This window comes from Scophthalmus maximus, chromosome 10 (genome assembly GCF_022379125.1).
Source record: "Scophthalmus maximus strain ysfricsl-2021 chromosome 10, ASM2237912v1, whole genome shotgun sequence".
Lineage (NCBI taxonomy): Eukaryota > Metazoa > Chordata > Actinopteri > Pleuronectiformes > Scophthalmidae > Scophthalmus > Scophthalmus maximus.
In genome coordinates, this window is record NC_061524.1 from 5,078,741 (window position 1) to 5,103,465 (window position 24,725).

At 43.1% G+C, this 24,725-nt stretch overlaps 3 protein-coding genes and 1 long non-coding RNA gene across 4 annotated transcripts; 1 reads left to right on the top strand and 3 right to left on the bottom strand.

Annotated features, from left to right (window-relative positions):
• Positions 1-80: 80 nt before the first annotated feature.
• degs1 (delta(4)-desaturase, sphingolipid 1) lies at positions 81-8,273 on the bottom strand. Its single transcript, XM_035607038.2, has 3 exons — positions 7,804-8,273; positions 3,237-3,979; positions 81-2,172 (listed from the first exon to the last, which is right to left on the bottom strand). The coding sequence occupies exons 1-3, from the start codon at positions 7,883-7,885 to the stop codon at positions 2,026-2,028; spliced, it is 972 nt and encodes a 323-aa protein (XP_035462931.1). The 5' UTR covers positions 7,886-8,273; the 3' UTR covers positions 81-2,025.
• Positions 8,274-8,515: 242 nt separating this feature from the next.
• On the top strand, positions 8,516-24,010 carry LOC118284274. Its single transcript, XR_004784791.2, has 3 exons — positions 8,516-8,882; positions 9,713-10,006; positions 22,849-24,010. It is a non-coding gene; the product is annotated as an uncharacterized LOC118284274 (long non-coding RNA).
• Positions 11,227-19,368, bottom strand: fbxo28 (F-box protein 28). The gene is made up of 5 exons (XM_035607043.2): positions 19,163-19,368; positions 16,494-16,603; positions 16,250-16,388; positions 15,700-15,895; positions 11,227-15,549 (listed from the first exon to the last, which is right to left on the bottom strand). Exons 1-5 carry the CDS (start codon positions 19,349-19,351, stop codon positions 15,044-15,046), a joined length of 1,140 nt encoding a protein of 379 aa, XP_035462936.1. The 5' UTR covers positions 19,352-19,368; the 3' UTR covers positions 11,227-15,043.
• On the bottom strand, positions 20,338-24,058 carry polr1c (RNA polymerase I and III subunit C). The gene is made up of 9 exons (XM_035607036.2): positions 23,910-24,058; positions 23,521-23,592; positions 22,895-23,002; positions 22,406-22,538; positions 22,046-22,183; positions 21,756-21,908; positions 21,370-21,519; positions 21,107-21,223; positions 20,338-20,804 (listed from the first exon to the last, which is right to left on the bottom strand). Exons 1-9 carry the CDS (start codon positions 23,979-23,981, stop codon positions 20,686-20,688), a joined length of 1,062 nt encoding a protein of 353 aa, XP_035462929.1. The 5' UTR covers positions 23,982-24,058; the 3' UTR covers positions 20,338-20,685.
• Between the last annotated feature and the right edge of the window lie 667 nt (positions 24,059-24,725).

The window sequence follows — 24,725 nt, forward strand, 5'->3', positions numbered from 1 at the left end:
CTTCTGTCGAAACAGGAAATGATCTGTCTAAATGCAGATCCAAACTCTTCACTGCCAAAAAAAACAACATAATTCTTATCTCAGGGAAGAGCTGTTTTATTTATTCATTCATTTAATTGATTTTAAAGTAGTCAAAGTTTGATGAAATCTGCCATTTCAACAGCAGGTCAGATATAATTTGGATTCTCTCCTAATTTGAAACACAGAGGACACGACTTCAGGTTGGAGCTGACACTCTGAAGCTCGACAAACTAAAGCTGGAGGAAGTTAAATAAAAACAATTTGAATAAGGCCTGGTGATTTTCACATTAAATACTTCTTGGCATACAGTTTCTCTCAAACTTGAACAAATTCATTCACACGTAAAAATTTAAGACGACACAGGCAGGATTGAAAAAATGATGCTCCGAGGCACTTAATGAGTAACACGCGGCAATCACACGCGTGGCACAAGCTCAAACTGACTCTCCTCCCGACTGCTACACTCGCAGGTCACGTGGAGGAATGACGCCGGGTCGCGTAAGGTCGCGGTACGTTAAAATGTCGCAGGTTAACAAGCAGAGTAGTCGAGGTGGGAACAAACAAAAAAAGGCAAATTGCGACAGAGGGGGAGGGGGGAGTTCAACTTTGGTCCAAGATGGGAGGGAGGGCATCCAGGGTCATTCAGTTGTATACAATTCCTCTCTGCGGCAGAACACACACACACTCTTAAGCCTTGGATGTGGTTTGTGAAATAAATGGTAAAATAACGTGTGAGGGTTTATTGTGAGTTGAATGTGAGAATGCTAATTTTGCTGCGGATGTTTTTCCTGCCAGCCCCCCCCTAGTAAAATTTCCAGAAAATGTCCGTGTGAGAATACAGCAGGAAAACCTCCGGGCGATTCACGGCGAGCGAGCGCTCTACCCAGGCGCCGTCCCCTCCGAAAATTCTCCTGCTAACAGTTTATGTGATCCTTCCTGGGGCTGGGGGCACAAAGACTGCTCAGACCGATCTGTAGTCGGGGCCAGTCATGTTTTTGCTTTTATTGGTCCGATGTGACTGCTAACTGGTTTCCTAATTTCCTGCAGGGAGTAATTAGATAGGTCCTGGGAAAAACCTTTTGCCTACTGTTTCACTCAGAAAGTTTCTGCTATATTGTCCTTGTAACTTCCAGAGGACAAACGTTTTCTGGGGAACATGATGTAACATAGCTGGAGCGGAAGAGAACCATGGGAGATAAAAATGATCTGAATGTTAGCAATCTCCTCACTAACGGGAGTTTTCAATGAGGAAGTTAATCCACTGATTCATCGGCTTCATCTTTCAGGTGAGTGAATTCTAACATAAATGCTAAAAGCGGCATTTGAACGAGTTCACAATAACGGTCACTATTTGTTCATCTACCGTGTTAGCCTGCTTGCCAGGCCCACGGTGACGCTGATGGATATGTTACAACTGCTCGTGTTTGTGGCTGCGTCACCTTCTAGTTCTGCAAAGTCTCTGTGAGTGTCCAGTGTGGTTCAGAAGTCCAACGGAGTGTTTCAGAGGCCGTGTCACGCCTGAATGCTCTTTAGAGTTGTTAAACCAAGGTAACGGACACTGTGGCCTCACGTGTTGATAATTGATAGAAGAGCAGCCGGTCATATCTGACATCTCCGGCGTTACAGGGCCTGAACACAACACAGTGAACGTCTGAGGTAAGTTTTAAACCTAAGAATTTTAGAGCTCAACGAATGTTCCAACACTCTAGCCATCAGTCTTACTTTATTCAGAATATTTGGCAAATAAGACATCATCATCGAGGTGAACTATTAAAGCCAAAGTCTTTGTGCAGCCAGTCCCAGGCACATCCTCTTAAGATTTTTTTTTTAACCTAAACCCAACTTATCTTGGGTTTTTGTCACATGGATAACAAATATCTGAAATCAAGACTCATGTATACACAATCTCTCCACCATTATTTCACACGTTGAATGTATTAATCCGCAGAAGCTGATGAGTTCATAGGCTGCTGTCCTGGTAGGACACCGCAGCGTTCGGTGGAGTTACTCCTGTTTGACGTCGCCCTTCAGCTTCCTCTTGACCCGGGAGAACGGGCTCAGGGCGTCGTCCATGATGAAGTCGTACAGGACCTTCACCCACGACGTGTACTGGGGCAGGTCGTCATAATACTCTGCTGCTATTTTCTTCACCTGGAGACCAAGAAGAAAGAGTAAACACCAATGGAAATGCTTTCATGGTTCAAACACACTTTTGAGAAGGACAGGGCTCGGCGAACATGTCGTAAAGAAATCAAATTAATTTTATATTGCTGATACTGCGAAGCCCTGGTTGTAACTGTGTGGTGATTGTATGGTTCGTCTTTCCAAATCTATGTCTCAATAGAATGTGTTGCACGTTTTAAAGCTTTAAATAAATACAAAACGTTGATGTAAAATTCTCTCACAGGTCTGTAACGTCCACATTTGGAATTTGGAAGAAGTGTTATGATATGAGAAAATAAAAGATAGTGATGAAGTGGTTCACTTACAGCTACTGGTGTAACACAAGCTGCTTTCAGACGTGCACTAAGTCCGCACATTTTCCTGAAAGTTTTAAGTTTTTACTGAAAAACACTGCTTTCCAAAAGTATTTCACTTAATGGAATCTGATTATTCAAGTCAAATCTTTGTGAATATGTGTACGTAAAAATTCCAAATACACACACACACATACATAAACTTAAGTATTGATGGTTGAATCTAAGGCTAATGTACCATCACACTGCTTATACATATTCTGAGTGTAAAAACCAAGTACTGTTCACAACCATTAGCGACATATTTAAACATAAAGGTGAAGGGGATTGTTATGCTTTTTTTTTACTATATCACATGTAAAATCATGTCCTTCCTGATAAACTCATTATGTGGAGAATGAGATCATCTTTTTTTAGACCTATTCTTACACGATCCTGATTGAATTAATATCTCCATATGTCACATACTGTAAAAACTCCCTTTGTCCTAAGTGTCAGATCATTTACATACACTGGGCATGTGCATGAATGGCGTAAACAGGAAGCAGATTGTCTCCTCTGCAGTTAGTTGTAGTTACAGAAAATAGTAATTCTAAACTTATGTTTTTTCCCTGTGCAGACTACAACGCTCCCCCGGGTTAGTGTGGACGGCAGGCGTAACAGCAGCAACAGCGATGCGTTTTAAAACTAAAGCGTAGTCGTGTGGATGTAGCCGGATGAGTCACCGACAGTACTAACCATGGGCAGCCTGCGTCCCGGGATGCTGGGGAAGTCGTGGTGCTCGTTGTGGTAGCCCACGTTGAAGGTGAGCAAGTTGAGGGAGCCATAGTAGGAGTACGTCTCGTGGCCCTTGAGGAACATGTAGTGCTCGGCTATGAAGTGACCAGAGATGGGGTGCAAGCCCATCCCCAGCATGGAGCCGGCCAGCATGTAGACCACGGGCTTGGCGCCCCACAGCCAGTAGAGCAGGATGTCGAAGGTGAGCTGGAAGGCCACGTTGGTCAGCTCCAGCTGCGTGATGGGCTTGGGGTTGATGCAGAGGGGCCGGATGGCGTAGAACAGCGGCTGCAGGATAATCCAGATGAATTTGCGGAAGCGCGTGCAGAAGAACCAGCCCTCGAACTCGGTGGGGATGTCTACGTCCACGCCGTCTCCGCCCAGGTAGCGATGATGGTCCAGGTGATAGCGTTTGAAGGAGGCAGAGTAGGGCAGGCCGATGGGCAGGTTAGCGAACATGGCAAAGTAGCGATTCCACATGGCCTTGTTGTTTCCAAAGGCCGTGTTGTGGGAGATCTCGTGAATTGCAAGGGTCATTGAGTGGTTGATACAGCTGCCAAAGGCATAGGTCCAAAACAAAACCCATTTCCAGTCCAAGTCTTTGACCAGGTAGAAAGCTAAAAACTGAATCACCACCATCATGCACACAATCCACTTCAGCCTTGGGTCAGGGCCCATCAAGGACTTGATCTCCGGATATTTAGCTGTGGATACAAGGTTGGAAATCAGTGAAGATCCGTGTGCTGAAATTAAAACTTAAGTATCAAGCAACACACATTTACACGTAAGGAATTCACCATGTGATGAATTCACCATTCACCACAAATGCTGCGAGGCGTATGGAACTACAAGTGTAAACTTGTTTAAGTTTCGTCTTCTCAGCCAACAGGTTTCAGTTGATCTTCTTAGTTATTTGTAATCTTGGTAACTTTCTGAAGTTGAAGACTAAACATAGATGGGTTCAACAAGAGGTTTGAAGCTTTAGCGTTTCATACATTTTGTGTCTTTAGGAAGAGGGTGCTGCAAATTTGTCGACATTTAATTATCATATGTAGTAAGGGTGGGACACACTTTACCATATTAGAAGTGAACACTTGCAATTTTACCATAATGAAAGTGAAACTGTCACTGTTGATAACCACCCTAATGACTGGTTAGACAACATATGAACTCATATAAATAACTCTCATCTGGAGTTATTGATATCCCTGTGAAATCACAGTTATAGCTTATAGGAAAAATGGTCTAGATATTCCAATAAAACAGTTCAAATTCACTTGTAATGAACGTGTAATTAGCCATCAAATGAACGCACATGTTGGGCTGTGTCGATGTGGATGCAGACTCTACAGCCTCTTGCCAATCATCCATGTCAGACAGCTGATATGTTGTGACTTTTGGCTCTCACTTCACCTTGAGGTTGTAACTAAGCAGTAAATAATTTTATCAAATTCTGTTATCATAATTGCTGATGGGAGCAATTCAGTTGACCTGCCGAACAAGTCATTCAGCTCCTGGCTTTTTGCTACGTGTTGAGGTGTTTATTTATAAGGAAAAGAGTGGCAAATTAACCAGACTGGCGATGGTTAAAAGTTTTGTACAGGCAAGTGCAAATTATTTCCTGGTATGTACTCGTGAACCGTGTCCCCTGCATCATGGTGTGGGCAGAGAGAGGCAAAAAACCTCAACGCAACTTAATCCTGTCTGTGTAACTAGCACTAGGTGGTTAATGTGTTCATGTGGCAGGTTGTGTTATATTGTTGTACGTCAAACCAGTGAACATGTGAGGCCATTGGTTCACCCTCCAGTCTTCATATACCAGGACTCTTTCAAATATTTCCCGCAGCAACAGCCATGTTTTACGCTGTTGTTTCAAGGTCTTGCTCTCTCAAACACCAGTCCAAACAAGCAAGCAAGCAAGATGTGAGCTGGTGTGTTTGTTTAACGAGCAAGTCGTTGTGAAAGCACTCACAGCTCACAGGTCGCGAGCAAACTGCTGACTTCCCACATCACCATCGTCAATCAGTAAGCACAGACCTGCCCCTTCTTTAAACCACACTAAAGGCACATGAGCAGACGGCACCCATGTTGTCAGAACCTGTGCCGTCATCGAAACTGAAGTCCAGAGTAAAGTAATCCAAGTCCTTGAGACTATGAGTGATCAAGAGTGATGAAATGTCAAGAGGGATGAAATGCTGCAGGGAGACTGGATGCCATCATGACTGCTAACATGAGGATGGTTGAACGCAGTGAGTGACCTCCAGAGAGAAACCCTCCCACTCAGATGGAAGACAGACAGCAATGCCCCTGGTGGAACTTGCACCGTCATTGTGTTCCTGAGCGTGAGAATGGCATGCAGTGTGAAGAGCTCCGAGAGGTGGATTACAGCACAGAAGCGCAGTGTAAGTGCAGTTCATTTAACATTCACCGATGTTTGACCTGTGGCTGACTGTGCAAACAGGTGTCGATAAGCCAACTGATATGTTTAACAAGTCCTGACCTTTACACTGGATGTTATCATTAACATTAAATCCACGAAGGGGGAGGGAGCACTGAGTTCGTTTTGACATCATGATGAACTCCTCCATTCAAAAGGAAACATCACTGATTCCCAGAAGGAACCATTAGCACAGCGGTTCGAAGGGAACAAAACCTGCACAGCCTGAAGCTACTGTACTGAGAACGTTATAGTCTAACTATGCAGTAAGAATTACTTAAATTAAAGGGTTAATGAAACCTTAGGAACGAATTGTATACTTGTTCACGTGCAATAGCATTTAGAAAGTTTCACAACGATGCAAAGAGAAACAACGATAAACTCCCAGACTTCTGCAGATTAAACATGTTTAATCTGGAGGACACAGCTGAGGGACAAGTCGCAGCAATCACCACATTCTACGAAATTCACAACCCCCCCTAATACAGACACACAAGGCGGAGCTGGGCCTCGGTGAGAGGCCTGAGGCATGTGACTCCACACAGCTAAAGCTCTTTGACAAGATCCCAATATGATCAAAGACTCAGAACGAGGCAAGCATTGTAATAAGATAGCAAACTAACAGATACTTTGTGAAAACATAAGATCTACGAACAAGTTTAAGTTTGGCGGTTTTCTTGCTCAGCACTTAATCAAAGTCTGTTCCCTGTTCTAGAGACACCTGAGCCCACCACCACCACCTGTGTGTGGTAACAGCAGCCTCACTGCTCCGCCGCTGCACTCAAGTGTGTGAATAATTCAACCCAGTGAAAAGGGAGAATCTTCAACCCACATGGCTCCGGTCTTCCCTCTCATTTTCCTGATTACTTTGAAAGCACAGCTCGGTCTTGGCCCACGCCACATGAATGAAATGCTGATCCCCTACAAGCCAGCTCGCAGCCTTAGATCCTCAGGTGGGACTTTAGCAGTTGTTCCAAAGTCGAGGCTCAAATCTAATTGTGACCGAGCTTTCTCCATCAGGGACCCTCGACCTCGCAACGGCCAGCCTGAGGAGAGAAGGCGGGCAGAGTCTGTGCCTTCTTTTAAGTCACTTTTAAAACACCTTTCCTATAGACTTGCTTTTATGTGATGGCGTATTTTCATATGGTCTTTTTATATCTTTTTTTTATACAGATATGTGACCTGGAAACCGTGTCATTGTTGGAATGCTGATTTTAATTGTCTGTGATTTGTATGTTTCTGTGAAAGCACTTTGTGAAGCTACTTCTGAAATATGAATAAAATCATTATTATTATTATAATTATTATAATTATTTCAACACACACAGAGACATTAGAAAAGTGTTATGTATCCTCAACCCAGTGGCCTGAGGCTTGATAACACAAAGGAGGCTCTTGAGTGTTCCTCAACAGAAGGGGGGGGGGGGGGGGTGTTAAATAAGGTCTGTTTTACTAAGGAGCCAATGGAAGTGCTCGAATTCTTTGGGGCTGATTTGGACTGTTGTCTGGTTGGTTGGTAATCTTGGATTTTAGGAAACTAAATTGGCCATTGTTTTTTAACATCATCAGTTATATCCTCGTATAATATATCTCTAAAAAAAAAAAACAGTTGCTCATGGGAAAAACTGGTTTGTAGTGAGTGCATCGATGTCAGGGACGTGAACGGTTAGTGCAACTTCCCTTGGGAGAGACTCTGCAGACGGTTATGTCACGTCACGTGAGGGGAGGGGGGGCTGTGTCCTGCTAACGTCGGTATATCACAGCAAATGAACTAACTCGCTTGCTTACTGCGGCTAGCTTATTAGCAGCCCCGGTGCCCCGGGTTCGGTTTCAACGACAGGCCCTGAACCGATCACCAGTCTGGCGCCATCAACTCGGTCGGTCAGCTGAGACACAGTGGGCGGATGTGGAACCGTTAGCTTAAGTGACCGTCAGCAAAACCGCTCGGCTAACTAACTCCATTACCTCCATCGCAACGTCTAACCCCGCGCCACTGTCATCAAAGTTAGCGTCATTGTATATATTCAAGTGTAGTTAACTACAGGTTAACGCAAAAAGAAAAACTTGCCATTAACTGATAAGCTAACTCACCCAGGATCTCCTTCCTCCGGTCCGCGTGCGGCTGGTCCGTGTACACCCACTCGTAGTCCTCGCGGGCGACCCGGTTCCCCATCTTTTGCCTCGACTGTTTTCTACTCTTTACTTAGAATTAAGTATTTTAAAAAACAAAGAAAAACACAGAAGGTCGAAAGAGAACAACTTGTCGGTGCGTTCCCTCCGCTGCTCAGTAATCCGCCTCCTTCTCCTCCTCAGACCGACCGAGCCCTGTCGGGTGGACCTGCCCAGCGCACACAACGCAGCTCCTCCTCCTCTGCCACCTATCGGGTCCGTCCATCCAGCATGAGAGACTACACTTGGCTAACAGCTCGTCCAGTAGTGTAAGTGGAGGATGAACACATGTATAACCCACTTATCGTTCAATCGTCATGGCGTGTATTCACTTCTTAAATCGCCTCTGACGCGTATCATTCAGCAGTGTGCTAGTAGCGGCTTCATGCCAACTTGTTTTCCGCCAAGGATAGCGGAAGAATGACCCGCCTTACTCTTTCTCTGATTGGCTAGCAACTCGTTGCCTTCAGAGCCGTTGAGGGAGAGAGTAGCGACAACTCCGTTCACCCCGTTTTGGGTTTTTTTCGCTCAACGGCTCTGGTTGCCTTTCACATTAGGCTACTCTATCTCTAATCACTGATTGGCCAGTATTCGTTTGCCAGTGATGTTAGAGGTTGGTAAGATGAGGAGTGCTGATTGGTTGGTTAGTATAAGAACAGCAGAGTCCGCCAATCAGAGTGATAGTAAAGCGGGTCATGCCTTCTTGGGCAGGGAAAAAAATCGCCTGACCTCTTGTGACTTCATAATACTTTAACGTAGCAAAATATGGCCTTTATTAAATTCATACACGAAGCGAACTATACAAACAAAGACCTCGTTTTAGCAGAAGCGATCTGTACTGTTGCTAATTCGGTGCAGCTAGCTAGTTAGCTAGCAACTCGGGTAGTAATGACAAGTTCAGCTGTTGCGCCGGTGCGCCACAACCCCCCGGCTGAGAGGAGGATGCCTGCAGGGGGACATAATGAGATGCTGCCTCCTCCTCGACTGCAACAAGTTCAGAGGTGAAGCCATTGACAACAGTCAGCACTTGAATTAGCAGCACGTCGACAAGTACAGGTTACGTAAGTGCATGTAAATGCAACAACTGACAAAACTCTGGTCCCATGATTAGCATTCCAGTCGGTCTCATGCCTCAGTGCTGCTGGTGGACACACCTCCAATTAGAGTCATTGGTTTTTAATTCTTATAGTATATTATATTTTCTTCATACTGCCTCAATTTGGATGAAAAACTAAATCCATTTCTTTTTTATATATAATATTTTTGTGGCTAAGCACTCACATAAAGAGTGAAGGAAAATACAAACTCAGCATATAGCACGTGGATGTAATCTCAGATTTAATCATTTTTGTTAAAATCAACAATTGAAAAAAGAAGGGGCTGCAACTAACGGATTAATCTGTCGATTATTTTCTCGATTACGCGAGAAATTTGTTTGGTCCATAGAATGTCATACATAGAATGGTAAAAAAATTTAATTGTGTTTCCCAAAACCCAAGATGATTTTTTGTTTTGTCCACACACCAAAGATATTTAGTTCACTGTCATGGAGGAGCAAAGAAACCAGGAAATATTCACATTTAAGAAGCTGAAATCAGCGAATTTGAACTTTTCCCCCATGAAAACAACTTAACACAATTAATCGATCGAGTTGGCGATTAATTCAGTAATCGATTACTAATCGAGAAAATTAGAGAAAAAAAAACTCCAGAAAAAAGGACATGACCATTGATGAACTAAACAAAATTCCAGATGTAGACTTTTTATACATTTTTTATGTGTATTTTAAAAAAGGACAGTGACACTAATGCACATGCTTGTTGATGCACAGAGGCTGCAAGTGTCCACCCCCGGCCGCAAAGTCCCCGCCATGAGACCAAGGGTGATGTGCAACATCCTAACGATTTCCATCACCCAACAACACCGGGACTGTATGTTCAACAAAGGAGTGTATTGTCCCTGCAAATAAGGCTCAGAGGGATCTCATCAAGCCCAACTGGCACCACTGGGAGTGTTCAAGCATGTTGGAAAACAAAGACAGTTGCTGTCAAAGGAATTCACTGTTGTCCTCCAGCTACAGAAATTCTCAGTCTTCACTCCTTCTTGAAATCCTGTGGATTGATAGGTAAGTGTGTTCATTTGCATTATTATTATATCTTTGTTTTTTGTTTTAGTGGGAGCTTAAGATGGGGGCACTTAAACTTTCCAGGGGATCAGGATAATGATTATTGTTATATTCTCCAAATCAAAGATCCATTACAATCGGACAGAACTTAAAGGTGTACATGTGGACCAGGAGTCTGGCACATACAACATCCCGCATTTTGTACCAGATTTGGAGAAGTACACAAAAGTTTGGATAATTCCATGTTTTTAGGTTTTTGAATTGAAAATAACTAAATCCAACCCCTGTAAAGAAATGCATATTTATGTGCAGAAGTTTGCTGCTTTTAATTTAATTAGTTCATTAGGCCTCAACTGACTTGTAAGGACTTTTGAGGCAGGTCAAGAGTTGTCAATAGAAATTGGAATTAGAATGGCCATGTGCAAAAGGGAGTCAAACAGCATGTGCATCAGGGTTTTTATCTGGGATGCAATATGTGATGACTACCTATTGGGTACAAAGACGTCTCAGGTTGCAGAGGCGACGCCTCAGAGGAGGTTAAACAAATGGCAATGCCTGTTTGAAGGCGGCGCAAATACAAAACTGAAAGCATTTGAATGCCAGGTGAAAATGAGGTAACTGCTGAAACACTAACTGCATGCTGTGGAGCATTCAGCGATGGGAACTCTCCCTGGAATGCAGACAATAGGAAATGAGGAAGGACGGGTGTTTTCCCCTTCACTCATACAGGGTTTAAATTCTGTGTTTTCCTCTTTGTTCCAGCAGCTTAAAAAACTCCCAGCAAGATTCAAGCAGAGTTACGTTGTGTTAACAGTTAGTTGCGCTAACCCTGAAGGGATTTTTTTTTTGCTACGCTTCTTTTTTTAATTAATTTTTCAAAGAAATCCTGTGTCACACCTTCAGTGCATGGAGCTATGAAGATCTATGTGGTTACCATGCTGGTTGCAAGAGGGTAAAAAATATAATTCAATAAAATCCAATTAAGTCCATTAAAAACTAAGTTTCATTACCTCAGAGCTTTCAAGATTTCACTTGGATATTGATGTGAAAGGTATTAGCTGTTACTTTAAACGGGTATTTCCTCTGCATCATATTAGCAATTAGCTCCAAAGTGTTTTTAAAAACTGACAAAAGGTAGATCAACTCATACGGTATGAATTGTGAAGTGATGCAGAACCTGTAAAGAAATATAGAGCTTGTAATGGGTGTAGACACACAGATAAGTGGATAAGCTGAGTTTTAATAGGTTTGATTTGGACATTTGCAACAGTAAGGTGTGCAACAAAACCGTTGGCAACCAAGTTGGCCAGCTTACTCAAAAGATCATTTTCTCGGTATACACACATGAAATATTTCACAATCTACACTTTAAAGTACATGAAGAGTACAGTACAATTTCCTCAACTGAGACGTAGTCTCAAATTAAGCCACTAGATTTACACCTTCTCGTGTCTCGCTGCCGAGTGTCGTTATAATACACCCCCAGTGTTCACCAAGATGTGAACTGCATTGCCAAGGTTTCCCCCCCCCCCAAAAAAAAAAAAGGGTGATGCCATGAGTGGTTCAGGTCATCCAAACAACAGAGAAGCTTCAAACAAAGAAAACAAAAGTGCTGCCACAATATGGGCTCACAGCTAATCTAGCCTCACAAGGCAAGAGACTGGTTTGTACAGGAAAGGGCAGGAGTGTCACTGCACAGGGAAGCTGAGAACAATGCCTTTTTTTCTCTCTTCCTTTTCCTCTTTTTTTAAAAAAACAACAACTGCGGAAAGTCGTGGTACTCTTGAGCCGTTCTGCAGAGCACAAGCGACCCGCTACTGTCACTGCAAACCAGTCACAAGTTCATTTACACTGATCACAACAGGATGATTTCTACCTTCAGTTTATAGGTATGTGTTACAAGATAATTTAAAAAAATTATATAGCACTTAAAGGGTCAGTGTGTAAGATTTAGTGGCATCTAGTGGTGAATTATCATATTGCAGCTGAGTGAGTACCCCTCCTCTTCCAAGTGTGTAGGACTACCTATGGTCACCTTCGGGTAATATGAACTGTTTTCAGACATGAACTGACAAAACAACAAGGATATTAAAATGTTTGAACTTACTCTTACAGGTATGAAAAACGCCAAATATATATATATATATATATAACTTATTAACGATAACATTCCTCTGCCATCAACAGTGCCATTAAATATAGATCCCCTTAACATGCCTGAGGTTTTTCAACAAGATCCATGAATTATTCCCCGGGGAAATCTGTGAAAATGTCAAAAACACCATGTAGCCGTTTTCAGACATGAACTCCAGAAAATGTCCAGAAATTTGCGTCAGGACATTTTCTGGAGTTTGCTGTTCACATATTTTCCAGAGATGTTACTAGGGGGCCGGGCAGGAAAAGTTACAGAAATGTCCCAAACAACATATGTCGACATTTGCGTTGTCACATACAGCCCCTCTGGAAAAGTTCAGTGCCCGTCTGAAAGCAGCTATTTAAACAGGAAAGGCCCTGTCAAGGGCTATTGGTTGGTTTGTCCCCTCTGGGCTACTGTAGGAACATGGTGGTACAGAATCCTTAAGTAGACACAAAAGGCATTTCTGTCAATCGAACGTCCTGAATCCTACACACTGGACCTCTAAATGTATTTTCCCCACTGGTGGCATCCATCCATGCTTGTAGGCTCGATGTCAATTACTTCCCTTATTCTGGAGTGGAGACAGATGTCTGAGGCAGATGTCACTGAACATGGACAAGATGAACCAAAACGGTCTGCATGGCACTAGAGAGGAAGCGTGAAAGTGTGTAATGAAAATTTTAAAATGTCAACATACATAGCATTCTTTAAAAAAGAAAAAGAAAAAAGAAAGGCACACAATTTCTACTTTGACCCAAGGACCATACAAGTGTTTTTCTGCATTTCCACTGATTTACTAAAAATGATTATCAAACAGAAATACTAAATGAGTCCAGCAGGTATCTGTTGGATCCGACTCCAGAAACTCCCAAACATCCAACATCCAATTGTGTTGACCTTAAAAAATAGACCAAACTCTAGCTCAAACTCTAGAGCAGGAGTTACAATTATTTTGTGAAATTGGAAATATAAGTCAAGGTCCATTTACTAGCTTTTTTCCCCTGGAGCTTTTTCTAGAGCTTTCAAGATTTTAGGGTCTTCTTCCGCAGAAGAGGTTGTTGAGGTGGCATGTCATGACAAACACTGGCAAGGGACCTGAAGGGAATAACAATCAAACTATTTACAATTTGACAAATCGTTAGAATTGGCTCACAATCGTCAAACTGCAATTTCTGATCATTAAGACAGTGGGGTATGGTTGAAAGCTCTAGGACAAGCTAGTGAACCTTGAGCTAATGTATTATTATTGTTTCATTTCAAGAATTGTTGGTATAAAATGAAGCTTGATTGTGGTCGATTTTGACACAAAGAAATTTGAGCTTGTTTCAAGAAAAAGTTGTTGGTTTTGTGTCATGATGTGCAAGTTTTTAAAGTGAAACGAATAGAAATCAATGGAAAGTAGAAAGAACACATTGAAAAAAACAATAACACTCAATGTACTTTGGAAATCATGTTAAAGCTGTATTGAGTTTTACAATGATTGTAGTACATGGGATGAATTATGTAAAAAAAAAAAAACACTGGTATGATCCTTTAAAGGACAGATGCCAAACGTTGTGTTGCCAATGGACTGCAGTCCACATACAGTGACTTCTGATGTTAAAGTGAAGCATTTTAACATCAGGTGCTTTCAGGCACAACGGAGCTATAAAGGGTCTGCTCTCGCTGTAAAAACATGTAAAGAAATTCTTTTTTCCATCCCTTTATAAATAATATCTACCTCCCGTGTTCGGCCAGAGAACACGGCCCGTTTCTTTCTTCAGGGACCCCATCCTTCCTTTAAGATGATTCACAAACTGATCAGATTTAACTGGAAAAAGTTTGGGCAGCAATTTTCGAAAAGAACAACCGAGCGACTAGAGAGGAATATAAATTACTCATTACTTTTTCACAAGATCATTATTGCACATAGCCAAGTAAGGAAGAAGCGAGTGTGAATGATATCAATATTTAAGGATGCCGACCTCGTCGTGTGAAAGTGGAAGGGAAGAACACTGATCACCAATGACACGTCACTTCAATTTGGTTCCATCATTTTGAAGTTGTATTACAGATTAATCACGTGAAACAATGTCACTCCTGTTAAACAACTTCTGTTCTGTGACACCAGAACATAAACCTCTTGGAAAAGCCTCCACACTAAAAAAAAAAACTGTGCCGTCATCTTAATGGACACTCTTAGCTACAGTAGGCAGACTTGCCTACCTATCCGCTGATTTAGCTGCGAATAAAAAAAGTCTTGTGTGTTTGGAGATGTACTATATTTTTCTCCTTGTCGACAAATCCCATGTCAACGACCCAAACCAACAATCGTCCAAAGCCTGATACATCTTACTCCTTTGTGCCATTGAGCTCAAATGTGCCATTTCCTCCAGCGAGCAGCTGTTCTAGGAGGTTAAAGAGACTTTAAACAAAATGTAACTATACATTTGTGAGGTGTTTTCAAAAGATTGACCTCTTCAGAAGGAACTCATGTGCTCGGAGCTCAGTGTGTGGGCATCGGAAAGTGTTCAGGAACGCGGCAACAACATTGTTGCTTTGGGTGTTTTTCATGGTATTTGTTGATTACAGAAAAAATATAGCATAACAAAAGATAGTAAAAGTAAGAGAAGGTCAAATGTTGACCCTGTCAACGTTTGTGCAAAGTCGTGACGACGCTGTGGGGTTCAGTGTTTTGTAGCTTGTGGACAAGCAGCGATTCCATTTAACACTATCGTCAAATCCAACACCACAACAAAAAGAAGAGAGAATACTGGTAAAGCATACAGAGATATTCCTAATTGTGACTCATCTGAAAGACGGTACAGAAAATGAGTGTTGGTGACGCGGGGGGGATAAGGTGTGATCAGTCAGACCCCAACCAAAAAACAAAACTTAACTAAATGACACACTTGAGTCTCTCATTTCTTGCTGCGCAGCCGTTTGGACTGTCGTGGGAGGTCCTGGCTCTTTCTGGTGCGTTTGAGCGTTGACCCTCCCTGGCCCTCGGACTCGGCGGGTATCGAGGCCGCAGCCGCGCTGCCGCTTGCCAACACAGTACCAGAGGTGCTGGCAACAGTGGAAGACACGCCGCTAGACGTGGAGGGGACCGCCGTGCTGGGCCTGGCTCCTCCCATTGCGGCGGCGCTACTGTCCATCAGTTCGCGGAGCTTGTGCTCCAGCTCCGCAAGGCGGGCATTCTGCTCACCGATCACCTGCGTCTGTTCCAGCAGCTTCTGCTCCTGGTCCTGCAGCTGCTTCTGCTGCTCCAGCTGCTTGACGCGGATCTCCTGCATCTCCCGCCGCAGAACCGTCATCGAGGCCCCGTTCACCTTCACCTGCTGCTGCACCTTGGTCATCTCGGAGCGCGACGGCGTGTTCTTGGCCAGCAGGGACATGGTGGTCAGGGAGGTGGATGGACCTGCCACTGAGGGGAACAGGACAGAGCGTCAGAGGTCTTCGAAATTCTACCTCTAGACTGTCTGTCTAATCCCAGGAAATCAGCAGTTTCAGAAACACTCAAACAAGACTGTCTTGACAGTCTAAGATTAGGAGCCGGTAGAAACGCTTTTGTTACCTGGTGTGGACCCGATGAGACGGCCGGACAGGTCGGCCCCCGGCAGCTTCTTCTTCAGGATGGGGACAATCTTCTCATCGAAGTACTCCATGGCCATGGAGGAGATGTCCCTCAGCTCCTGCAGAACCTCGTGAGCTCGCTGGGGCGCTCGAGTGGAGTTCACATAGCGCAGCACGCGGTAAATCTCATCTATCACCTGACAACACAATGTGAATGAAACAACACTGAAACACTGAAAGCTTTTTTTTATACCACTGGTAATCCAACAGGGCCATCCGCTGGCCATGTATGAGAACTGCAATCAGACGTAGAAAACTGAGTTTTCAATATTTCTATTCTTTTTTTAACAAGATTCACCATTGGCCAAAATACAAAACTATCCGATGTGAGTTGCCGCCAACACGTTCAACAAAATCAAAGATGGGACCAGAAGGTTGGCTACAACCTATGATTATAAATAAGACACCAAATTAAATCTGTGATAAATGACATCTCTCTGTGCTGTTGTCTGAGTGTTGCTGCCGTTTTGTGGACAGTCAGCTGATCTAACCTTTCCGGGGATGAAGCAGCAGAGGTTGGAGTCAACATATTTCATGAAGGTCATATTGAGCAGAGAGAGGCGCGTTTCCACAGCGGCCAGGATATCAGCATGACGAGCCAGTGAATGGTTCCTCCTCTCCGACTCCCGCCTGGAGACAATTCATTATTTTTATTTATTTTTTAAACACCCTGGTGAAGAAAGTTTCAATTAAAAAAAGTGATGTTGGGGGGAAATAAATGGTTGCGACACTGACCTGGGCAGCTGGGCTTTCACCTGCCTCTGACACAGACTGTGGTAACGCTCCACCTTCAGGAAGCCCTGATTCAGGACACGCTGGCAGATCATGTCCATGCGCTTACACACCTGGGAGGAGACGGACAGGAGAAGAGTGGTGAACAAGAGGAACTCCGTGTTTGAGTATGAAGATTGTTTTACTTTTGAAAGAAGCCCGGAGTTTCAGCAGAAAAGCCTTTGCATAGATACAGATCTTATCACGGTAGTTTGACTAGAGGACATTACCCACAGCTGACACAGTTGTATGCTCATTTTCCTATCATCATTTTTACCATTGACAACTCACCATTTACGATTACACTCTGAGGTCGTTGTTTCTAACCTCACCATGCTCTTCTAATTTGCCTATATTCACTCATATATTTATATATCCCGTGTACAGAGAGAGAACAGCGAGTTTATCATATTTCCCAAGGTGCTTGCACATTCCTTTGTTGGGGAATTTTTGTTAAGAGGGAATGTTTTATTATTTAGCAAGGTCGCCTTATCAAAGCATGTGGAGACAGCCAGCAGTTGGGTTGGGGGTTGTCTGGGGAGTTATGAGGCCCGCAGCACATGCTGCTCGGTTAAGAAGCACTGTGGTGTAGATCACATGCAGACGAGGAGCCACTCTTTCTGTTATATAACTAGACGTGGTGCTGAGAAGGTTAAATACACCCTGATGTTTTGGGACAGGTTAGGTTTTTGGATGTCACTGCACGGTTCATCTGTGAAACATGTACCGACCCAGAGATCTCAACAAACGTTCTGTGTAAGACATCCACGGTGTCCGTCTGCCTGATTGTCTGCTTCAACTTCATCAAATATTCCATTACATCCATGACCCTCTCTCACTTGCCATATTTGTTTGGATCAAATAACAGAAAATAAGACAACAACACAAAACAGTCTACCTACACCAGAGGAAATGTTTTCTTCTCCAGAAGGATAAAGGAGGAGACATTTCGCAAAACCACTGGCCTACAAAGAACAGGCCCCCCGGGCCCCAAAGAGGTCTAAGAGTGTCTGTTTGAAGTGACTTGCTGGGTCAGAAGCTGGGATATCCCCAATCTCTTCTTAGCCCAGATTCTGTAACGTTGACATCTTGTGAGACCAGTAAAGAAAATTGAACAATGTTTGACAGAGGAAAAATTAAAGTGCAGAGAAGAAAAAAAAGGGGGGGTTATTGGAGAATCCAGCTGGGCCGAGCTTTGACTGCAGCTACAGCCGCCGGCTGTGGCCTGAGGGTGATTGAGCGAGTGGATACGCCCAGTGTTGTGGCTGGCTGTGTCAGCCATCCTGACTCCACTATCTTATCTTACCCATAAATTAATCCTGACTGACGCAGTGTGGTCGAGCAGACACAGAGTTCACAGTGAATACAGTAAATGCCCTCAGAGAACGGTGCCACCTGGTCAGCTCAGCTGTCACGTAGGTAACAAACATACTATGTACGTCCATGCTGCAAATATCACAATTTTTCCCAATTAAATCGGAAGAAAGTAAACGCAACATTAAAATAAAATATGATCCATACAGTAATTGAGCGGTGATGATTTTTATTGGTCAGCAATCATACCTGGGATTCTATTGGTTGGCGAATTTTGACAGGGGTCGTCTCACAGAATTCCCAAGAGCGAGAGCAGAAATGTGAGAGCAGAAGTTTGGCGAGAGCAGAAATAACAGACTGAGTGTGAGACGGGGTCAAACTGAAACTCGGGACTTCAGTGCAGCAACAGTATATCTGACAGCAGACAAACTAACTGTCTGGAACAGGAGCAGAGAAAATCTGCATGTCAGACAGGACTATTAAGATTGTTATCAGACATGAAAAAATGTCCGGATCCAATTTCCCCCCACGAGTTTGCCTTTTGCATGTGACGAACGCAGCAGGAGGTTCGTCATTGAGTCATGAACGCGTTCACACCGACAGGAGAAAATCTGCAGCGTCTGGTAGGAGCAGGCAGGAGGACGTGACGACGAATCGGGGGCACGGCCGAGTGGCCTCAACCACAGCTGGAGCTCAGCTTTCATCGACAGCAACACAATCATTTCACCAATTCTGCAAAAACGCCAGGAGAAAACCAATGCAAAAACAGCCGTGAAACAATAAGGAGGGGGGGCCCTGTAACATGTATGTGCCCAGGCCCCTGGGGGCCCAACCTGCTCCTGATACGCCCATGCAAGAAAAAAAACAAAAAACAAGGATGAACATGAACGGCCCAAGAACTGAGGCTGAGTTGTGGCATAAAAACAAGAACCACCAGGAAGAAGAAGAAGAAGAACAACGTGACGCTTTGGGGCTGTGACATGATGAGGCAGAAATAAGAACCAGACAGAACCACAGCTCTGCTTCTCTCCATGGAACCTGCAGCCCCGTCGTGTTCTGCTGCTAATTAGGTAACAGCGCAATGAGCACTGCGGACCGCGGCTGCACTTTCGCCGCAGTAAACATCGGTGACACACCGACGATGCTGCTGCTGCTGCTGCACCACTTCTTTTCTTTTTTTTAACCCAACACCAACGTCACATCTTGCGGGACAGAAGCCGCTCGCGTGGCGAGCAGCAGGAGCTTTTGTCCCCCTCCTCCCTTCCCTTCCCTTCCCTTCCCTTCCCTTCCAGCAGCTGGCTTGTTTGTGTGCCGCTTACCGAGCGCAGCAGGCTGATCTCGTCGTAGGACATGAAGTAGAGGATGGCCTCGATGGCCACGATGGGGAGACCCAGCAGCGGGTTGTTCTGGTGCGGCTGGTCCGGCGGAGGGCTCGACTGTCGCGGTGACGCCGCGTCCGAGTCCGTGGACCCGACGCATCCATCAGCCCTCTCCACGACGGCCGCCATCTTGCTTTGCTGAGGAGGAGGAGGCGGCGGAAGTGACGCGTTAAGAGGAAGCGAAGGCTCCATTTTCCCGCCCCAAGGGATTTGAAATAAAAAAATCAAAATGTTCCCATGAGGAATGAAAAAACAGTTGACTGGCATCACTTGCAAACATCCACCCAGCCACTGTCTTTGTCCACATTGAGGGAAAACATATGGACATTTATAAGACAGTATTTTAACATCACTTCCAACACTTTTTCAGATCCTGTTTTCGAATTTTTGCATAAAGTGTAGCATCAAAAGTAGAACAGACTAAATTCCCAGGTGCTTCCCCATTTGCTTTTTATTAACAGAATTTAAAACATCACTGCAAAAAAAGGGGCTCAGAATATCGTTGAAACAAATTTTCTTCCCTTCCAAAGATCTTTTCATGAAATTCTCCCAGTGTCAAACAGAAGATGGGACATTTGTGCATCTGTTCTGACAGTGAGCTGTTAGAAATGTCTGCACTTTGATTCATTCTTTCATTAAATCAATTTCAGAAATGGAGTTTGCCTTCACTTACTAATTGATATGCCCAATTTAAAAAAAAAAAAAAAAGATAAAATAAAAATGTGAAACCAATAAAGAAAAGTCGATTCTTCCATTTCGGAAAGACAAAAGAAATCTCCATCTTCTAAGATGTTCTTGGACCAAATGTCAAAAGTCAAAACCTTTGCAGTGATAAAATGTTTGGATTATTGGTGGTGCTGTTTTTTTTTCCCCAACATATACACAGATATATCTGTGATAAACAAATTCGTATGTAAATAATTTGGTAAATCAAGTATCATATTCTATACAGTATGCACTAAGTGATGGTTAAAGGGTTGGGCTGCCGTAAGATTGGACATAACAGGAAAATAAATCTATGGATTATTAGGATACATGAGTGATGAACTGTATCAGCTGTGCTTTAACGTATGAACATGACAGGATACTGGCAGACAGAGAGAGCGAAGGTCACATTGAAGTTTACTTCTCCTTTCTTTTATTATCCTATGTTATGCACAGATCCATACAGAAAATTGTACAGTATGTCTGGACATTTAAATATGTTTGATGTTTTTTATTAAATACAGCATCTTTCATGTGATGACATAGAAACTTAGCTGCTCAATAAATCAAAAGTGTACAAAAACTAGAGAGAGTAGTATATACATATTTACTGGCAAGTCTACCAACCAAGACAATATCTTCTTTATGAAAACAGTACAGTTTGTAGCCATTCCACTGTAAGCGCGAGTCATAATTCTTAGTAGGTTTATTCAAACACCAGGACCTCTTTGTGGGTCTGAGCATGAACAGTCACCGTTTTACTCCATTTCACTAGAGTCCAGTTCACCGAGAAACCTCTGACACTTGGTCATGAGGACTTTGACGGCCTCTGTGACCAGCACGTCTGGAGGTAAGATGCCCGTCGACTCCACGGTAACTGTGAGAAGAAAAAAATGTGGTTATAGAAACTGCTATATGGGATAGACGGCATGCAAGACATTTCCTATTTCACCACAACAGATTTTTACAGAGCAGTCAAAAGAGTCATATCCCTCTGTTTATTTACACCAAACTTCTCTCCTAGTTTTAGCTTTGAAATTATCTTACGGAACATGAAAGTTAGTGTTTTGTGTTGTTCAAAAATATCAAACTTTTCCTTTAAGTTGAGTTCGTTTTTGTATCCTGCACAGTCTCAGTCACAATCTCTTTAACCGTATACACAAACCATATTTAACGTACATATGAAATGGTCTCGCACTCTCCCGAGTTTCACCACGTTCTTCAGGTCATCATGTCGGAGGACTTCCCTGCTGCACGTGTCCGGGCGACTGTTCACTACTTTGGCAACCTTTGTCCCTGAGGTGGACGACACGGAGACAGATTATTATAATGTTTTTTTAAATGGCGCTACTGGACAACCACAGTATTACAGTTCATGCTGTCCGGAGGGTGTGGGTGTCCATTTAATCACAGAGCGGTCAGGTTGGTTAGTTCACTCTTACCATTCACATCCTCCAGCTCAATAACTCCCCGTGAGAAGCAGCGTTTTAAACGCTCCGCCATCTCTCCCTCCACCGGCTCCAGGAGCGTAATCTCTGGCAGAAGGCGGTAACTGGCCGTGGCCACTGGAGAGAACTTAGCATGGTCCTTACCTGAACAAAGAACAGAGAGCATCAGGTATCGGTATCAGGCACCAGAAAATATTTTAGATTTTTTTGGCTGAAAGCCATGGAAGAAACCATGCAGATCGAATGAACTTCCACGCTCAAGTTCTTTCGGGGATTTTTACAATTCATACTAATTTGAAAAAAGTGGATAAAAACGCAATTGCTCCTTCCCATTTTCTTTATATTCTCCACTTTGATTCCAGACATTCTACAGCTCTTACCGATTCCTTTGACACAGTGCATAGTAATGTCCAGCTCCTGTCCTGGTCGTAGCTGAGCGACAAGGATGTCGTCGTGTACGGGTCCGATGCCCGAGTCCACAAAAACGTCAGCTTGGTTTCCAATGGGGACCCACTTTATGTCCTTGGAATAAACTGAGATAAGACAGCAAGGGAGAAAAATAATCACATTTATGCTCCATCAGAGCTCTGGTAACAGCTGCAGCTTGTGCATCTGTATCTGAAAACAATACGAGGAAGCATAGATCCATATAGTGCCCCCCATAACATACCCATGTGGTTCAGATACAGCTCTCGGGGGTCCGATGAGTCTTTGCTGGCTCTGGGGTTCCTGCTGCATTTAATCTTCAGCTGCAGTTGAATCGTGTCTATCTCTGATCCTTCTTCCTCGACCGTCTCGTCACCTGAAACTGTTACACACCGCAGCACTGTGAGGTCGGGTTTGAAAACATATAAAATGGGTATTTTTCTACTTGATGGAATGTTGGACACAAATATGAAACTGTGTTTGGTGCTTCACCCTTGAGAAAAAAAAAAAGTTGTATAGTCCAATAATCTGGATTTTAACTGGATTTTAGTTATAGCTTTGTTGTACATTTATCAAAAAGGAAAAATCTAAGGTGTTGTTTTACCAGTGTTCCTATACTCAAACAGGCGTGGGTCCGCTTTGATGGGGATCAGTCCTAGTCTGTGGGCCAGGACTTCATCTTGTACGATGGATGTGTTGTTATAGATAAACACCTTCTCTATGGCCATGGTGGGCACCTACAAGCAAAAACAATGCAAAGCATTCACAATATATTTGCATAAAATAAAATAAAAAAGATCAAGAAGCACATTTTGATAAACCCAGATGCACAACATTTCAATTTCTTCACATTAGGCTTTGAAAAGGCACAAAAAATAAGGAAATTCACTCTAACAACTAAATTATGAATAACATACAAACAGGCAAAATAAAGCAGCCACATCAAGTCCAAACTTCACCCCAGCGTCCTAAAGAATTCCTTCATGAATTTATCAGTTTCTTCTAATTTGTGCTTTCCGTCGTGTGTGTGTGTGTGTGTGTCCTTAGGGGGACCACTGAATGACACAGACGACAAAACACGATGGAATCCCACCTCCGCCAGTAAGATCCTCCTGAAGGCGTTGGCGATGGCTGCATCTATTCCCACCATGTCAAACTCCATGCTGCTCTCGTCCAGATTCACGACATCGATTCTGAAGTTCTGCAAACAGACAAGAGGTCTTCGTTTAACAGGAGCAGTGTCACACAGTCAAAATTTTACCGTAAATGGAAGATGGACGACATGACAGCGAAGCCAAAACATCTAGATCTCCCTAGATCAAGTGTGTAAGAGTTATCTTACTTCACTTTGGAAAATGTGTCTGCACAAAATACACAGCAGACTATCTAAAATGAACAAATAAGTTATCTAGATCTTTATTTTGATTAAATCAATGTTTACTTATGATGAAAGAATGTCCTCATACCATTTCGTAAATTATATATTTGGTTGGGAGAGACATACAGAGAGTCGAGCAGGAAGGAGAGGACAAGGGAGGGAGTGAAAGAGCAACTGGAGTCCTATAGAAGTCTCTTTTAGTAATCCCAATATCTTCCAGTATGCATGGGAAGCAACGTGGATACAAAGTCTGAGACAGTGACACACACACAACTTACAACACTCTACACTCACCGTGAGGCGTCAATTCCAGGGCTACAAAAAACAACTGAAAAACTCACCTTTTGGAATTTTTCCAAATCCCACGTGTCATCATAGCCTGGATAGTTTCCCGGGTAATCCGTTGTATGAACCTGAAAAAAAACAACATATAACCATTGAACCAATCAACGACGTTATAATAACAAAAGGTACTTGACAGCAACAGTTTGATCTAACTCAGGTCCGTGTCTTGGACTGTTGACGGAATTTATATACTGCTAATATATGCGATACATTATGATGTATGATTATAATCGAGCTGTCCTGGTTTACACTGTCATGTTGATGGAGCAATTGCTGAAACAGCTGCGGTAACTTGTTCAGCCGTTTGCACACAGTCAGTCCACAGGAGCCTGAAGGCAGCACCAGCTAGTTCCTGTGATAAACAACAGTTGAGACACCAACTTACATTTTTCACCCCAAATTCTCCAAGAATTACTCGATTCCGAATCTCTTCCACGTTCTTCGTGATCGCAGCCATTTTGTCGTGAAGTTGTTTAGGCTCCGCCCACACTTCCGCTACCGATTTTTTTTTTTTTTTTTTTTAAATACACTTTGCTCCGCTCGGCGTAGTGCGCATTATAGGTGCGCATGTAGTGCGTCATCCCACCGGATATTCGATTGTGTCCTCTTTATTAGCTCATCAATTTTCGAAATAAAGCGCACATGAAATGCCACAACAGAAACAAAGCTTCACCCAATCAAATACAAACTGATTGAAGTATAATTTACAAGCAACAATAAAAAATATTACAATTATATTCATATTTTAAATATGTGGCACAGATTCAAGGTTTTCACAGCTTTCTTTAGTGCAATGGTTAGATTATGATTTTATATAGGACACTGCTTCCATTTTTAAAGGGACTTTACTTTTACAGATAAAGAACTTATAGATATATGATATATAGACATTTTATATATATACTTATATAACGTTTTCTAATAACTTTTTTTAATCTGTGAAGCCAAGCAAAAAGTAATTTTATCAAAGTATAAAACTATTAATGGATATTGTCCAGACCTTGAGTATGTCCACAAGTTCGAAACAGATTGGACGTGTTACAAAAACTGCAGGTCACGTCAACATCCCTCTAGAATTAGTTCACACTTAATCCTTCATCATCAGTGTGCCTGCTGTGTTTAGTGTTCCATCTAATTTGTGGTTACTTGGTACTAACATACCACTACAATGTGATGACTGAACACCCTAAGAAAAGACAGA

What these genes read in the sequence shown, in the direction of transcription:
- fbxo28 (XM_035607043.2), bottom strand. Translation starts at nt 19,351, where the DNA reads ATGGCGGCCGTCGTGGAGAGGGCTGATGGATGCGTCGGGTCCACGGAC. An exon ending in AGATCAGCCTGCTGCGCTCG is followed by an intron (nt 16,604 to 19,162) that starts GTAAGCGGCACA and finishes GTCTCCTCCCAG; the next exon opens with GTGTGTAAGCGCATGGACAT. An exon ending in GCTGCTTCATCCCCGGAAAG is followed by an intron (nt 15,896 to 16,249) that starts GTTAGATCAGCT and finishes TTGTGTTGTCAG; the next exon opens with GTGATAGATGAGATTTACCG.
- degs1 (XM_035607038.2), bottom strand. Translation starts at nt 7,885, where the DNA reads ATGGGGAACCGGGTCGCCCGCGAGGACTACGAGTGGGTGTACACGGAC. An exon ending in CCGGAGGAAGGAGATCCTGG is followed by an intron (nt 3,980 to 7,803) that starts GTGAGTTAGCTT and finishes TTGTATCCACAG; the next exon opens with CTAAATATCCGGAGATCAAG. An exon ending in CGGGACGCAGGCTGCCCATG is followed by an intron (nt 2,173 to 3,236) that starts GTTAGTACTGTC and finishes CTTGGTCTCCAG; the next exon opens with GTGAAGAAAATAGCAGCAGA.
- polr1c (XM_035607036.2), bottom strand. Translation starts at nt 23,981, where the DNA reads ATGGCTGCGATCACGAAGAACGTGGAAGAGATTCGGAATCGAGTAATT. An exon ending in GCTGTATCTGAACCACATGG is followed by an intron (nt 21,909 to 22,045) that starts GTATGTTATGGG and finishes GTCTTATCTCAG; the next exon opens with TTTATTCCAAGGACATAAAG. An exon ending in AGTGCGAGACCATTTCATAT is followed by an intron (nt 20,805 to 21,106) that starts GTACGTTAAATA and finishes TTCTTCTCACAG; the next exon opens with TTACCGTGGAGTCGACGGGC.